This window comes from Corylus avellana, chromosome ca9 (genome assembly GCF_901000735.1).
Source record: "Corylus avellana chromosome ca9, CavTom2PMs-1.0".
NCBI classification, from domain to species: Eukaryota; Viridiplantae; Streptophyta; class Magnoliopsida; order Fagales; family Betulaceae; genus Corylus; species Corylus avellana.
The window spans coordinates 19,523,423-19,541,060 of NC_081549.1; the positions used below are offsets into that span (position 1 = coordinate 19,523,423).

The window sequence follows — 17,638 nt, forward strand, 5'->3', positions numbered from 1 at the left end:
AAGATTTCACTTCCATTACAGTTTAGTTTGCAGGGGCATGTAAGAGCAGATAATCAAATAGTTGGACATTTGATATCTACTCCTAAAGATAATGCAGAGGATAGAAGCAGCAACTCAAATCCAGCACTTCAAGATAATGCAGCAGCTCAATATCATGATAGAAATAGAATAGGAAAGCTATTTTGAATTTTGTATTTATCATTGTAGTCTAGTACTGTATATGACAGAATATAAATACAAGCTGAAACCTCAACACAAAGTGTGAGAAACATTTTATAAAACATCTATTGTTGATTACCTTATACCCTTTTCTGTTCATGCTGTATAATACGTATCTAAAAGTCTAATCTCCATCACAGGACATGAATATAAATACTTTTTTTTTTCAAGGGGTGAAATCTATTCCTTAATAATGGCTTCCAGTATGAATCCAAAACGCTAATGAATTATTATCCTCCCAATACATCTATTTCGACGGATATAGAAGCATGCAAAGTTGCAAAATATATGATCAGAGAGGCCCATGTCCATACATATGCTGCACAACCTTAAAGAAATAAATTATAGTTGATCATTCCAAAAAATCACACTTTAATGGTTACAAACAAACTTACAATGGGTAACAAAAACTTTAAGAATCAGCGACCCTCCAAGAGAAGCGAGTCTGCAATAGAAGATAAAGGCGTGAACGCATTGTCCATAGGAGCCACCGGATAAGACATGGCGAACGTTAAACCGCTGGCATAAAGACCAACCGACGGTAACTCTGGAAGAGGAATACCCCCCTCCAAGAACTGCACAACTTGGCGCATGCTTGGCCTAGCTGCAGGCTCTGAATGAGAGCAGAGCAACCCAAGTTTCAATACCAACTCTACTTCCTCTGCTACATAATCTGCACCCAAATTTGGATCCCTTGCCCCAAGAATTTCGCCTCGGTTCAATTGAGAAAACACCCAATCAACCAAAATGGCATCCTCTGTTCGCCACCGTGGCTCTATTGGCCTTCTTCCACAAGCCACCTCAAGCAAAAAGGCTCCGAAGGCAAACACATCGGTGCTTGTAGTGGCCTTGCCGCTTCGAGTAAGCTCCGGCGCAATATACCCAATGGTTCCAACCACATGGGTCGTCTGAGGGTCAGTTCCACGGTCATAAAATCTTGCAAGACCGAAGTCTCCTAATCTAGCATTCAGTTCACCATCTAGCAAGACATTACTAGCCTTGACATCTCTGTGAACAACAACTTGCTCCCATTCTTCGTGTAGATAAAACAGCCCCGAGGCCACACCTTTTATTACTCGAAATCTCTGGCTCCAGCACAGAGTGAGCGTAGGTTGGTAAAAAAGGTACTTGTCTAGGCTTCCACTAGGCATGAAGTCATACACCAACAGCAGCTCTTTCTTTCGCCGGCAATACCCCAAGAGTGGTACTAAATTTCTGTGGCGGAGCCGACCCATGCTGGCAATTTCTGCAACAAATTCTTTCATTCCCTGCCTTGATTCATGGGAGATCCTCTTCACCGCAATCTCAATTTTGGAGGTAGTTAGTACACCTCTATAGACCTTACCAAATCCACCTTTGCCCAATAGCTCTTTCTCCCTAAATCCTTTTGTGGCAACAAAAAGATCTTTGTATTTGAATCTCTGAGGCCCATAGTCAAGCTCCCAGTCTTCCAGCAATTCTTCGAACTTCCTCTTCCTTCTTGTGACATAAATTACACCTGAAATTGCTACCGACGCTAAACTAACAATTATCACAGGCAACCCAATTGTGAAAAATTTAGATATCGGTTTACCTACTAATATCGGAGGCAGCTGAACTTGAGAGAAAAGAAGTTCTGGAGCCTGGCCATTCATCTTAAAGCTCCAAGCCAGAGCATAATGGTTGGCTAGGCGCTGGCCAGTTGAGGACGAGAAGCCAACATACATGTTGTTGCCAATGATAGGTGAAAGATCGCGGGACAAAGACAATAGCGGAATTTTGGGTTTACTGACATCAAGTGGAGCTAAAGTAACATTGATTTGCTTCTGGATACCATCGTATTCCACCCAAACTTGCATTTGCTGCCCACTTTTAAGGCTCAGGGTCCTAAACCCACCTTTGTCATCAGCATAATATCCTACTGTAGCAGATCCCTCGGACCTCAAGCCATTTATATCAATCCCAACATGGTTATCATTGATGTCGTCAAATTCATGGTTCTGGTATGTATCGAGCTCTATGGCAACGACTTGATTTTTGGGATCACCATTGTTGGTAAAATTGAAAAGGCCAAGGTTCTTGGATGTACTACCTGCCGGGAGTCCTCTCGTTGGAGCAATCACGAAAGCAAGCCCATGACCGCTAAAAGCGGCATCTTCAGAAACGATAGCGAAGACGAAAGTCGTAGAGAAGGAGTAAACGGAGCCATTCGACGAGTTCCTGAAGCTTATTGGATTGGGGTAGAAAGCATGACCCATTTGAAAGTTTGTATTATTAGTGAGCTTCAAAAGGCCAGTGGAAGTGATTTCTGCTATGCCGTCTAGGCTTAGATTTGCCGACTTAAACCCCACGAAGGTGAAGCTGGTATCTTCGGAGGATACGAAGCTGATTAGGAGAGACAGAAGCAATACTAGCTTGGACATGAACATGGCTATACTGAGCATCCGCTCCCTCTTTTCGCGGTTTTATAGTTCTACTTTCAAGTTTATATGTTATTTTATTTTTTATTTTTTTACATGTCCATACAAGAAAAAAAAGGAGAGAAAAAATTCAAATTAGTAACCTCCACTTTATGAAACGTAGTTCATAATGCCATCTATTGCTATAAAAAAAATCAACTATTTGAACAATTTTTAAAGCACCATAAAGATATAAGTGACTCATCAGAAAAGTACAATTTGTAAGCTTTATGTTAACAACAACTTGGTATTTGTAACTTGATATATTATTTCATACATATAATTATAAAGCTACTACTCCAATTATTGCTTCGTAAGTTTTTTTCACCAAAGGAAAAGAGTGAGTAAAATTATTGGCTATCTAATTTACATCATTATTACACGCCGGTCATGAGTGCTTACACATGCTGGCCAAGGATCTTGCTCCTCCATTGCTGCTGTTGAGGATTTTTTTGCTTACTTTCTTGTATTTTGCTTTGTTTTATGTCTTGTATCTATGTTTGTTCTATTTTTTGTTCTTTTGTGGGTTTTAATTTCCCATAGTTATTAGTTACTTTAATTTGATCTTTTTGTAAAGATTGTTTTATTAACCGGAGATCATTACTCATTTGCAATGGATCCAAATAGGAATTCAGTGCCTTTCTTTCAATAGCCTCCTTTCGGTGGGTGTTATTGTTTCAAAGCTGGTCAGCCATTTGGTTTGCTTCAAACACCACTTTGATGGTGCCCTTTCTTGGTCGGTTAACCAAGATCCAAAGGATCAGATCATTTTTTGGCTCATTTCCTATTTGTTTGTATTTTCTTTATTATATTATTGTTTTGAATTTGTTGTTGGGGAAACTAACCATTTTTCAATTTTTTTATTCTTCATACACTATCGTTATTTGCTTAGAAAAATAAATAAATAAATCTACATTATTATTACAATAGAGAGCACTCAGAGCAGGATGCATGTGTCACCCACGAAGTTTCGCCCAATTTCCCGAGCAAACGATTTTTAGCCGCCGCAAACTACCAAATATCGACGTTTTTCTATGAGATCTCTCATTTTCTTTCACACTTTTTTTTTTTGGGCAGAATCTCTGATTATAAAGATTAATCGTTGTTGAATGTTGGAGGCTGATTTGAATTCGAAGTAGCAGCCATACGAATACACGATCAGCCGCCATTCTTTGAAGAACAACCTTTGCGACTATGCAGACCATTCCGCATTTTATCTGTGGCTGATTTGAAGTAGCAGCCACAGATCCAGTGCCCGTTTTTCTTTGCAGACCATTCCGCATTTGAATTTGTCAAAAGGGCATGCCTGGCCCCGTGGTGGTAGACATTACCCTCTCCGCTACAACCCATAACCTTAGATTTTCTTTATAGTAATCAGATTCATTTAGAACAGCAAAGTAGGAAGAAAAATGTTAGGCTTATAAACATATTTTACCAAAAAAAAAAAAAAAAGTTTATAATATAATGTAACATTAATATGATTAAACTTTTCAAAAGTTGAATTTATCTCATTTTCAATCATATTGTAAAATTTGTTTATAAGTATAACATTCATCGAGTAGCAAATCTCGTTGTCACAGAGGCAGCATCATTTCTAAACAACTTGATTATTCTTTTTAGCCGAATGGTGAGTCTTGACCCAACTCTAATTCTTCAATCTGTCGAAAGGGCAGGCCTAACTCAAATGCTACCATCACTACAAAAAAAAAAAAAAAGTGTTATGAGTGACGTGTCTATTATGCAAGATTTTTTCACACGTCACCATTTGGTGCCGTGACAGTTTTTCACACGTTACCAAAGTATTTGGTAACGTGTCAAAAGTTGACATGTTACCATTTGGTAACATGTCAAGTTTGATACGTCACCATTTAGTAACATGTCAACTTTAATACGTTACTAAAATTGTCATCCTTTTTTTTTTTTTTTAGTTTGGAAAAAAAAAAAAAATACAAATGAAACATGTAGCAGATGTATGCCGGTGAGAGTAGTGGAGAGCTCCGCACCATTTGGTAAGGTGTCAAATTTGACACGTCACCATTTCGAAAAATAAAAAACAAATTGACAACTTTAGTAACGTGTCAACTTTGACACATCACCATTTAGAAAACGAAAAAAAGAAAATAAAAAAAAAAAAAAAAATTGACAACTTTAATAACGTGTCAAAGTTCACACGTTACCATTTAGTAACCAAATTTGACACATCACCAAATGATAACATGTCAACTTTGACATGTTACCAATGGGCATTGGGTTCCCTCTTTTTCTCTTGTACTTTCTTCTTCCCTCTTTTTTCTTCCTCCCGGCTGTGCTTCTTCTTTCTTCTTTCTTCTTCTCTTTTTCTCTCTCTCTTTTGCTCTCACGCCCATGTCACCTCTCTCTTCTCTCGGATGGGAAGAAGAAAAAAAAAAGGAGAAGAGAAAAAAACAAAAGAGAAGATAAGAAGAAAATGAAAAAGAGAAGAGAAGATTTGACATTTTTTTTTTATTATTACTTTTTTCTGCTGGGTTTGGGATTTTGAAATTTGTTTTGGCTGCTGGGTTTGGGTTTGGGATTTTGAAATTTTTTTAGCTGCTGGGTTTGAAATTTTTCTGGGTCTGAATTTTTTGGTTGATTTGGTTTGATTTTTCAAGTTGAATCCACTTGAGGAACGGACATTGTATACCTTAATGAGTAATTTTTCTGATTGATTTTTTTGTCATTTGTCTTAGCTTTTAAACCTATTGATTTTTCTGGTTCTTTGGTGTTGCAGGTTTTTGATTTTTAGTACTCTCCAACTCCACATAGTGAGTGAGGGATAAAATTAAATTCTAAGTTCAAAACTTTTGAAATTTTTTGCTTAAATTAATTTTTGCTGTTGGGTTTGGATTTTTGCTACTGGGTTTGAATCTATTGATCCATTCCAAGTTCAATTAATTCTTTTTTTGTCAATTAAATTTTTATTTGCTTGGTTTTGATTTTTGAAAATTAGATTCGAATATGATTTTATTTGAAATTTGGGTTTGGAATTCCATGATATTATTTGAAAAAAAAAAAAAAAAAAAATTCCGGAAATAAATTTCAAATAATTTTTTTTTTTTTTTTTTTTTACTAATTTTTTAAATTTTAGTAATGTGTCAATTTTTGACACGTTACTAAAGGGTGATGTGTCAGAAATTGACACGTTACTAAATTCCTATTAGTAACTTCAAATTTTTTAACCTGACACACATGTTACTAATGACATGTTACTAACCGTTAGTGACGTGTCAACAGGCTTGACATGTCACTAATGGGCCGTTACCAAAAAATCATATTTTCGCGCATTGTTTTGATCATGCATTTGAAGATGACTGGATTTAGCTTAATTAAGTGTTGTTAAAAAATATGTAACGACCATTGGAAAAGTGCTAGTCATAACTACGTATCACTTCAAAAGAACTAGTCAATTTGAAGTTTTTCTAGAATTCATTATAAAACTCAATTTCACCTAGTAACAAAGCAATGTAGGATTTAACACTTATGACTATCTTTTTTATAAACTACCAATTCTATCTGGGTTACTCATCTCTTCCTAATATAAAACTCAGGTGTTACAAAATATGTTGTAACTTTTTTAATGGATCCGATTTAATTTTAAGTTTTTTTCATGAAAAAAAATATAGTGGAATTAAATCCCGACCGGCACCTAAACCCAGCCCAAGGTGATTAGCATTTAGCAACAGAATATGCAGGCGTTCCTTACTTTCTTGAACACATCTTCATCCTTCAACTCAACTGGGAATCTTTACACTGGCACTGGTAGATTCAAGTGGGAAATGGTATAGGTTTGCAAATCGTTCATATTGATGCATCCAAAATTTTTGCTTCTTACAAAAATTTGTTATTAAATATCATTCTTCATATTCTTGATATTAAAATTCAGAGAATCATGTTGGAAGGTGATACTGTCCAAATAGTGAATGTCGTGAAGTCTACTGAACAAAATTGGAGTAGATATAGTCTACTAGTGGAGGATACTTTTTTTTTTTTTGAGAAAAATCGATCAAAGCTTTATTACTATGACTCAAGAAAATCATAGAGTTAGAGTGGACAAAACACTCTAAGAAAGAAGAGCCCGAAGCTCTAAGGTTACAATGTCAGAAATACAATTTGGGATTTCCTCTATCCAATTCTGCTCAATCAAGGATGACGTTGCTTCTTTTGCTAATCCATGAGCAGCTTGGTTGGCATCTTTCTTCACATGACAAATCTGCCAATTTCTAAGAAAACCCAAAACTAACTTGATGTCCTCTAGAATCTGTCCAAAAGGCCTCCAGCTAGCCTCTAAATCCCCAATAGCTTTCACTACATTTAAGGAATCCCCTTCAAGAATGATATCATGGAAGCTCATCTCATAGCAAAATTCTGCTGCCCGTAGAGCCCCCCAAGCTTCCCCAGTAGTAGGTTCTTGGAGCATCTGTACCGGTTCACATTTTGCTGCATTAACCATTCCATCGTGGTCCCTCACAATGACGCCAACCCCCATCCTTTTATGCTTAGAATCAAAGGAGACATCCCAATTAGCTTTGAACTTTCCTTCAGGAGGTGGTACCCATCGCTCTCTGTTTTCGCAAGCCCCATCCAGATGACTCCCTTGCTGGCCCAATGAGTCCTTGAATTGAAGTAGGAGATTCTCACCTTCTTGGACCAACTTAGTTGGATGCAAAAAATCGCCTCCATGGACCACAGAGTTTCTTCTAGCCCATATCTTTTTTGATAAAATAGCAAAAAGGCACACCTCATCCCTGCTGTACTGGTTGACTAGAAACTCAAAAATGTCCAATACGCAGGACCCACGATAGGAGCATTTTTGGAGCTTCCCTTGGCAGAATCCCCACACATCCGCGGCAGAGGGGCAATCCCAAAGAATGTGCACAGCTGTTTCTCTCTCCCTACCACAAAAAATGCAGATGTCTTCGTTCACTACCCCCCTCCTCAATAAATTATCCTTAGTAGGGAGTATATTTTTGCATGCCCTCCACAAGAAAACTTTTGAGGAATTTGGAATTTGCAAACTCCATAATGCTTTCCACACTTGTGAGCACCCTGATTGAGTGGAACTCATCCCAGATTGCATCATTTTTCTTTCCATCTCCAAATGGTATGCACTCCTAACTGTAAAAATCCCAATGGGAGTAGCTCACCAAATCAACTTATCCGGCCTCCCATACCTACTCATAGGGAATTGCAGATGATCTCAGCTTCTTCATCCTAAAAAATTTCCTTGATAAGGGCCTTGTTCCAGCCACCCACCGTAGGATCAAAAAGCTCATTTACAGTAGCCTCCTCATTGAGACCCCTACAAGGTGTTTGGATGCGATAGGTGATTGGCTTTGGGATCCACCTATCCTTCCAAATGCCCACAGATTTTCCGTCACCAATGCGCCACAATACCCCATCCATAAATAGATCTCTAGCCGCCATGATGCTTCTCCACGCAAAAGAAGGCCTACTACCCAGATTGGCTTCTAAAAAAGTCCCTTGATGATAGTATTTTCCTTTAATAATTTTTCCGACTAAACTATCCGAGGATTGGGATAACTGCCAACACTGTTTTGCCAATAGAGCCTTATTAAAAGAGATAAGATCGCGGAAACCCATTCCGCCAAGGGATTTCGAAAGGCCCATTTTCTCCCAACTCATCCACCGGATCTTCTTGTCATTCTCCTTATGTCCCCACCAAAACTTCTGCATCATCAAGTTGAGCTCCTTGCACAACTCCTTTGGAAGGAGAAACATGCTCATGCTATAGGTAGGGATTGCTTGGACCACCGCTTTTATGAGAACCTCCTTTCCCGCTTGGGAGTGAAACTTGTTCTTCCAGTCAGACACCCTTCTGCGAACTCGGTCTTTAATCCCTTGGAATTCCCGAATACGAGATTTACCAACAAGCGCAGGTAGTCCCAAGTAAGTGTCAAACCTTTGAGAAACCGGTACCCCAGCCAATTGTATGATCCGCTCCTTAATTTCTGGCTCTGTGTTGCGGCTGAAAAAAAGAGATGTTTTCTCCTTATTGAGTCTTTGGCCTGACCCCCCTTCATAACAATCCAGAATTTCAGACACCTTCCGCCAATCTGCTTCTGTAGCCTTGCAAAAAAGTAAGCTGTCATCGGCAAAAAACAAATGATTCAAACGAGGGCCCCTCACTGAAGTAGGGACTCCGGTGAGAATGCCCTCCGAAGCTGCATGATGGAGCTGGGAACTCAACACTTCGGCACTAAGGAGAAATAGGTAAGGAGATAGGGGATCCCCTTGCCTAATTCCCCTAGTCGGCCGAATATCCCCGACAGGATTTCCATTGACAATGATGGCATAGCGAACAGAAGTGATACATGACATAATAAGATTGACCCATCGCCTATCAAATCCCATTTTTATCATAACATTTTCAAGAAAACACCATTCGACCCTATCGTATGCCTTACTCATATCAAGCTTAATAGCCATATAGCCCACCTTCCCCCACATACGAGAGTGCATCGTGTGTAATGTTTCATAAGCGGCCAAAGTGTTATCCAAAATTAAGCGCCCTGGGATGAAGGCGCTTTGATTTGGGGATATAATTGTAGGGAGTATCAACTTTAATCGATTTGCTAAAACCTTTGCCACAATTTTGTACAGCACATTGCAAAGACTTATGGGGCGAAAATCAGTCACCTTTGAAGGATTACTTTTTTTTGGAATCAAAACAATGTGTGTGTTATTCACTGAATCATCAAAAATTCCATAATTAAAAAACTTCAACGCAGCAGCGCATACCTCTTCCCCAACAGTCTCCCAGTTTTCCTGATAGAAGCAGGCAGGCAGGCCATCCGGCCTTGGGGATTTAAGAGGAGCCATTTGTTGCAATGCCAAGTGAACCTCCTCTGAAATGAATTCTTGCAGTAGTTTCTGGTTCATCTCTTGCGTCACTCTGCAGGAAATATGCTGCAAGCAGGTCCCCACGCCAGAGGGTGAAGATGACGAAAAAATTTTCTTGAAGTATCGAACAAAACCCTCCTCAATCGCATCTGGAGTCTGAAGATTGTTCCCCTCCTCATCCCAAATATTCATAATAAAATTTCCCCGTCTCCTCTGTGAAGCGCAAGCGTGGAAAAATTTTGAGTTCCTATCCCCCATCTTTAACCAGTGTTCCTTGGCCCTTTGACGCCATTTCATATCATCTTGTCTTAAAAGTTCATCAACCTCTGTCTGTAGAGTCCGAATAGCAGTCTGATTCCAGGGGCCTTCCTGTTTCTGAAGCTCTTGGATTTCGGTGGACTTATTTGAAATCAGCCCATCAATAGGGTCCCTATTAATTCTCTGCCATCGTAAAAGGCTTCTTTGGCATTGTGTGATATTTGACTTCACCCTCATCCACTTGTCTTCATGCTGACTTTTCTTCCTCCATGCTTGCTTTATTACACCCCTGATGTTGACATTTTTGTTCCAAGAAGCTTCGTACCTGAATCCCCTATTTGGCCTTCTGAAATTCTGTCCCTGAGGATTGAAAGAGATCAGCAGAGGAGAATGATCAGAGCACCGGGCAGCCAACACCTCTACCCGGTGCACTGGAAAAAGTCTGCTCCATTCCGGATTGGCCAATGCTCTGTCCAGGCGTTCTTGGATAAAATTTTCGCCTTCCCGATAATTACACCAAGTAAACTTAGCTCCTGAAAAGCCCAAATCCTGTAAACAGCAATCATCCAAGGTGTTGTTAAAATTTGCCATTTGCCATCTTGGTTTGAGAGCCACCCCACACTTTTCTGAGTCCTCTGTGATCTCGTTATAATCCCCGACACATAGCCAAGCTAGAGGATTGAGAGTGCTTAGATGACGAAGCAAACTCCATGATTCTTTCCTTTTTCCTAGGTTCAGGATTACCGTAAAAGCCTGTTAACTTCCACACATGTTCATTTGAATCCAGACACACTTCAGCGTTCATATGTCTTTGGCTGTAATTTTTTATTTCCACTGACACCTCCTTATTCCAAAATAATGCCAGACCTCCACTACGACCAATGCATTCTACCACGAACATACTGCTAAACCCTGTTTTGATACGTATAAACTCCATACGATGAGCAAGCAGTTTGGTTTCCATAACGAAAACCAAATTGGGTCGCTTTTCCTTCACCAACCGGCAAAGGTCTCGAACTGTCCGGAGGTTCCCAAGCCCCCGGCAGTTCCAACTCAAAAGTTTCATTGAGACTGGCGGGGCTGTTCCCCAGCCACCGCCTCATCCATCGCCCTTGACTCCCTTCCATCTTCATTCCACTTTCCTTTTTTCTGACTTGAAGGGCTTTCAGTGGCATTCACCAGTGATGCCGCCTTTCGCACTCCAGTAATACTGAGAATTCCCACCCCTTCCTTTTTTTCCCCAGACCCGATCCTGGCCCTCTTTTTCCAAGAGGTGACAGATTTTTTCTTCTGTTCTCGTGACTTCTCCCCTTGGACAGCTTGCACAAAATTTTCATTCACTTTACACGTGCCATGTATAGTGTTATTCCCCTCTTTATTTCCACGTAAACCTTCTTGCATGTCCAAAGAGGGACCTGCCACCTCACGTTCCTGCATGTTAGGGGAAGCATTAAACCCCCATATAATTTCCTCATTTACCTCCTGTGACCCACTCATGCAAGAATCTTTCAGTTTAAAACCTGCATCGCCACCTTGCCTTCTAGAGGAGACATAATTTCCAGAAACGGCTCCCACTCCTTCCTTAGCGTAATTTTCGTTTAAAGCCGTATTCTCCCCGGAAGGAAAAACCTGACTCTTAGGGATATCACCATTAAGATTGGAAGCGTAACCGACGGAAGTACCGTCCGTTTCGGTTTGAGATTCGCCTCCTGATTTTCCTCTGTTTCCCGGTCTGACCTCACGCGCCTCCCTGCCCTGGCCTTCGCTTCTCCATCGGGATGGAGATTCAGTCCCCGAGGATTCACCCCCCGTACGCCCCCAGCCCCTCTCCTGTCGACGGCTTGGTGATCCAGCTCTCAACCACGGCCCAAATTGCATTTCAGACTCGTCCCCATGCATTCTTTTTCTCGTTCCTTCCTGGCAGCCGCTACGGCCATGGGAAATAACACCACAGCTGAAGCAAAACCGAGGGATTCTTTCATACTGGAAAGCAATCCAAATTGCCTGTCCCCTTACTTTCAACGTGCGTCCCCTGGCGAGGGGTTTTGACACATTAACTTTGATTCTTACCCTCAGAAATTCGCCCCAACCCATACCATCATCGTTGGTGTCAACTTCCACCACTTCTCCAACGGTTGCTCCCAGTTTTTGACCCACAACTCTACTCATACAGGCTAGCGGCAAGTTGTACATCCGGACCCAAAAGGCAACATTCTCAAAATCAATACTGGCCGGTGTGGAAATTCCATCGAAATCTTCAATGGCGAATAGAATCCCATCAACAACCCAAGGCCGGCCTTCAAGCACCAAGAATTTATCCCCAGGGTTCTCAAAATCCAGAAGGAATAGATTCTCTCCCATTACTTTGAAAGATAGCTCCCCTGTTGGTCTCCATCTTCTCATCAGCATACCCTTAACAGTGCTTTTCGCTATAACTCGGTCCACAATCAACCGCCCCACCAAGCAATTAGAGCCCCTGTTCACTCCTTCTTCCAGCACGTCTTCTTGCACCACCACATCACTTTCTTCTTCCTCCGATAAGCGTAGCCTGTTCCACATCTTTGATAATTCCTCCGTGGTACTCCCCATATTTCAACAGATGAATCAGAATATTGAAATTGCTGTTCGCAGATTGATGCCTTCACAATCTTCTCAGATCTGAAGATAGTTTTCACCTCCTCTAAGTTTCGACAGAAAACCTAGAGAGCGTTTTAAATTTTTCATGACAACACATATATACTAGTGGAGGATACTTAATGGGTCTTGAAATACAATGCAAAGTTGGCAGATTTGGGATTTGCCATGCTATACGAGGAAATTCTGCTCCACATGAGTTAGTCAAAGTACTAGACAAACAAGTATGAATAAAGTTTGGCTAGGAGAGATTACTTATTGTATTTGTGACATTATTTTGATAGAGCTACAAGCTTAAAATTTAAGATTATGATTTAAAGTATAATTTCTTCAAAAGAATCAATGGTATTTTACTTTTTGGTTCGAAAAAAATAAATGACTCAAGCTCCGTTTATTTCAACGTAAAATGGTTTTCGTCGAAAAATATTTTCAGGAAAGTCATTTTCCCTGAAAATGTTTTCTGCCAAAAACATTTTTGATAATTTAAAGCTTAATATGATTTAATGTATATATATATATATATATATATATATATATATATCTTTCTATATATATATATATATATATATTTGTGGAATTCCTTTAAGATTCGTCTTTTGTTTGAGCACATTCACGAATCTATTCACCCTACATAATTCATTTCAAAAGTTCTCTTTCCTTTTCTTTTTTTTACCAAATTTTCATTTTAAAAATTAGTTTTCAAATAATTTGTCATTGTAACCATTAATTATATTTATTATTTTGAAAAATGTGCATTTCTCTTAAAAGAACCAATATGTTTTCTGACTTCCGACCAGTAAGAGAATTTTCCATATAATATTAATATATACGAGAGTTTATGGAGTAAAAATCAAATTCACGTGTAAAATTATTCATTAATCACTTTTTAGTGACACATTCATTGTCACATTTAATTAACTCCTTGCGCCTCTGGATTTTATGTGAAAGATTTCTCAGATACATATTCAATTAATCAATATTTTACTTTCACACCCACGCACATTGTCTTATGTATAAATTATATTGTAAATTGTTATGGTAACCAATATAATATCTTTAATCATCTACGATATGTCCATATCTGCTCAAATTTTTTTCCTGTAGTTTTGACTACATTTACTAATTGCAACAAATCACCGTCCCAAATTTAGCTTAGATTTTATAAGGTGGATAAACAATTTATGATTAAGCAAGTAACTAACTATTAACTAATAAGATGTATGGTGTGTTATTGTTATAGATTTATGTTGTTTTGTGATTTTTAGTTCTATTTGTTAGGCTAAAATTCGGTGATCAAAATGGTGTTCAAAGTGCCCAAATCACATGGGCGTCCGGACGGGTTGCATAGCCATTCGGATGGACATGAGTGCCGCAAAGTGTTTCTTTAAACCGAGAGCTTCGTCTACAAGCCCGTTTGCCTGGTGTCTGGATGAGATAGATGAACAAGAAAACCCGAGAGTCTCGTCTGCACCGCCGTCTGAACGCGCCACACCAAGAGACACTACGAAGCGATGGTTGCCCTAACCCCGTTCGAACGGACATACTCCTCGTCCGAACGACAATGTACGAGAACCAGTTTTCTCATGATATTCAAGTCCTGTCCGGACGAACCCACTCACAGTCCGGACAGCCCGTAGCTTCTATGTCTGTTTTTCAATGTAATTGTGTTTTAACTAGACTAGGGGGCTTTAGGTTTTATATATAGATCTCTACAGATCTGTATATATACAAATTTTCACCAAAGAGTTCGTGAGAGGTTGTGCTAAGAAAGAGTTTATGTTGTGAACTAAATCGTTCCTCTTAGAGTATTTGTTGTTTGCATTGTGTGCTTCATTAATGAGAAATCTATCGGAATGGTCCAATAAATGAGAATCACGTATGAAGAAGATTGTGAGGAAGTAAACAAGTTGGAGGTTTGTCGATCTTACAGTGCCAAGGACTTGCAAAGAGTTGTAAGTATTCTCCGTGTCTATAATTTCGAAATATTTTCTTATAGTGATTTTCTGGGTTTGGCTGTACCGGAGAGGTTTTACTTTTAGAACAATTTCTAAAAAGTTTCATCTTCGCCACCAAAATCATTGTGTCTGATTAATTTACTGTTTTGTTTATTTTGGTGATTGATTGTTTATAGATTGCTATCTATTAATTCCACAAATTGTGTGATATATACCTGCGTAGCGTTTTTCAGTGATGTTAATTTCAATTATCACATGCTCTTTAGATGATTCTCTTCTTTTACTTACAATTATTTAGAATCAAGGTTAATTCAATCATGAGGGGTGATGTTAAACATCATGCCGGGCGTGATGCGTGCCCTGCTGATGCGATAATTTAAAATAATAAAATATAATATTTTATTATTATAATTATTAAAAAACTCATCATGAGTATAGAATTTGTGGGTCAAAATTGTTTTAATTTTTGGTCCGAGAGAGAGAGAGAAAAAAAAAAAAAAAAAACGGCACCTTCAATGCAATATGTAATATTATAGTATTAAATGGAAATGTAAAAGATCTGTTTTGGTTTTCTCTTCCCTTTTCAGTTCATGCGGTAAAATATATTATCTAAATCTCTAATCTCCATTCCAGGACATGAATATATTTCATGGGCTGTAATCCATTCCATGATAATGGCTTCCAATATCAATCCAAAAAGGCAAAAACTATAAGAATCAGCGACCCCCCGAGAGAAGCGAATCTGCGACGGGAGACGAAGGCGTGAACGCAATGTCCGTTGGAGCCGGAGAAGACATGGTAAACGTTAAGCCGCTGGCACAAAGACTAACCGATGATAACTCTGGAAAATGAACATCCCCCTCCAAGAATTGCACAACTTGGCGCATGCTTGGCCTGGCTGCAGGCTCTGAATTGGAGCACAGCAACCCAAGTTTCAATACCAACTCTACTTCCTCTGCTGCATAATCTGCACCCAAATTTGGATCCCTTGCCTCAAGAATTTCGCCTCGGTTCCAGTGAGAAACCAAGCAATCCACCAAAATGATATCCTCTGTTCGCCCCCATGGCTCTACAGGTCTTCTTCCACAAGCAACCTCAAGCAAAAAGGCCCCGAAGGCAAACACATCGGTGCTTGTTGTGGCCTTGCTGCTTCGAGAAAGCTCTGGCGCAATATATCCAATGGTTCCAGCCACATGGGTCGTTTGAGGGTCACTTCCATGGTCATAAAATCTTGCAAGACCAAAGTCTCCTAATCTAGCGTTCAGTTCACCATCCAGCATGACATTACTAGCCTTGACATCTCTGTGAACAACAACTTGGTCCCATCCTTCATGTAGATAAAACAACCCCAACGCCACACCTTTTATAATTCCAAATCTCCGGCTCCAACCCAGGGTGAGCGTAGGCTGGTGAAAGAGGTACTTGTCTAGGCTTCCATTGGGCATATAGTCGTACACCAAAAGCAGCTCTCTCTTTCTGCGTCAATACCCCAAGAGTGGTACTAAATTCCTGTGGCCGAGCCGACCCATACTCACAATTTCTGCAACAAATTCTCTCATTCCCTGTCTTGATTCATGGGAGACCCTCTTCACAGCAATTTCAATTTTGGAGGTCGGTAGTACACCTCTATACACCTTACCAAATCCACCCCTACCCAATACCTCTTTCTCCCTAAATCCTTTTGTGGCAACAAACAGATTTTTGTATTTGAATCTCTGAGGCCCACAGTCGAGCTCCCAGTCTTCCAGCAATTCTGCAAACTTCCTCTTCCTTCTTATGACATAAATTACACTTGAAATTGCTACCGAGACTAAACTAACAACCATCACAGGCAACCCTATTGTCAAAAATTTAGATCTGGGTTTACCTCCAATTCGAGGCAGCTTGGGAAGTTGAGAGAGGTCAAGATCTGGAGCCTGGCCGTTCACCTTGAAGCTCCAACCCGTAACATAATGGGCTGTTAGGACTGAGCCGGTTGAGGAAGAGAAGCCAACATACATGTTGTCTTTAATGATTGGTGAAAGATCACGGGACAAAGACAAGAGCGGAGTTATGGGTTTTGTATTGACATTCATTGGAGCCAAAGTGACCTCGATTTTCTTATCGACACCATCATATTCCACCCAAACTCGCATTTGGCGGCCGCTGAAAAGACTCAGATACCTAAACGAACCATTGTTGTCAGCATAATATCCTGCAGGAAAAGATTTGTCGGACGTCAACCCATTTATATCAATCCCAACATGGTTATCATTGATGTCACCAAACTCGTTGGTCTGGATGGTATCGAGCTCTATGGCAACAATATTATTGGTGGCATTACCATTGTTGCTATCATTGAAAAGGCCAAGGTACTGGCTTGGCAGAGCTCCTGGTAGCGCTCTTGTGGGAGCAACCACGAAAGCAATGCCATGGCCACTCAAAGTGGGATATTCAGAAATGATAGCAAATACAAAGGTTGTAGAGAAGGAGGAAGCGGTGCCATTCAAGGATTTCTTGAAGCTGACCGGATAGGGGTAGAAAGCATGACCCTTTAGCTGTCTGGTGTCATTGGTGAGCCTCAAAAGGCCATTAGGGGTGATTTCAGCTATGCCGTCTAGGCTTAGATTTGCTGATCTAAACCCATTGAAGATGAAGCTTGTATCTTCAGAGGCTACAAAGCTCACCAGGAGAGGCAGCAGGATTGCAAGCTTGGGAAACATGCCAATTTTTTTTTTTTTTTTTTTTTTTGCATAAATCGCTCTTCTCACTACTTCTTAGTTTCACTTTCTTTTAAGTCCAGGAAATGTGGCCTTGCTTTACATATATAGAAGAAAATAGGTCCCGTTTTGTCGACATCCCAAATTGAATGGACAAAAATTTATTACAAATGAACTTATTGCAAATTCAAAGTGGGATATGTTCCTTAGCATGTAAAAATTACATGTTTTTTTTAATAATTATGAAACACATGTTTTATAATAGCATGTGTTTATCACATCTTTTTTTTTTTTAATAGTACTTCTCATATGTTTTTTTTAACGTATGTCATTTTATTAGATTAATTTGTAACGCCATTGTCAAAGTAGTAGTCATCTTAAAGTCGTGTTGAGCTAAATTAAGTCATGCATGTGTGTGGCTTGTGTTACACTTATCTATGGAGTTGACATGATTGAAGTTCAAATGATAGTAGAAGAGTCCAGGATTTTTGAATTCTATCGCCTTCAATCTCGTAGTTGAACTCTTATAAAGTCTTTATTTTATTTTATCTTATGG

The 17,638-nt window shown here is 39.6% G+C and overlaps 2 protein-coding genes and 1 pseudogene across 2 annotated transcripts; all 3 read right to left on the reverse strand.

The window, feature by feature from the left end:
* Positions 1-398: 398 nt before the first annotated feature.
* Positions 399-2,642, reverse strand: LOC132161681 (L-type lectin-domain containing receptor kinase IV.1-like). Its single transcript, XM_059571854.1, has one exon. The coding sequence runs from the start codon at positions 2,640-2,642 to the stop codon at positions 639-641; it is 2,004 nt and encodes a 667-aa protein (XP_059427837.1). The 3' UTR covers positions 399-638.
* Positions 2,643-10,856: 8,214 nt separating this feature from the next.
* LOC132162434 (uncharacterized) lies at positions 10,857-12,383 on the reverse strand. The gene has a single exon (XM_059572675.1). The coding sequence runs from the start codon at positions 12,381-12,383 to the stop codon at positions 10,857-10,859; it is 1,527 nt and encodes a 508-aa protein (XP_059428658.1).
* Positions 12,384-15,017: 2,634 nt separating this feature from the next.
* LOC132161766 (L-type lectin-domain containing receptor kinase IV.1-like) lies at positions 15,018-17,093 on the reverse strand (annotated as a pseudogene).
* Positions 17,094-17,638: the final 545 nt, after the last annotated feature.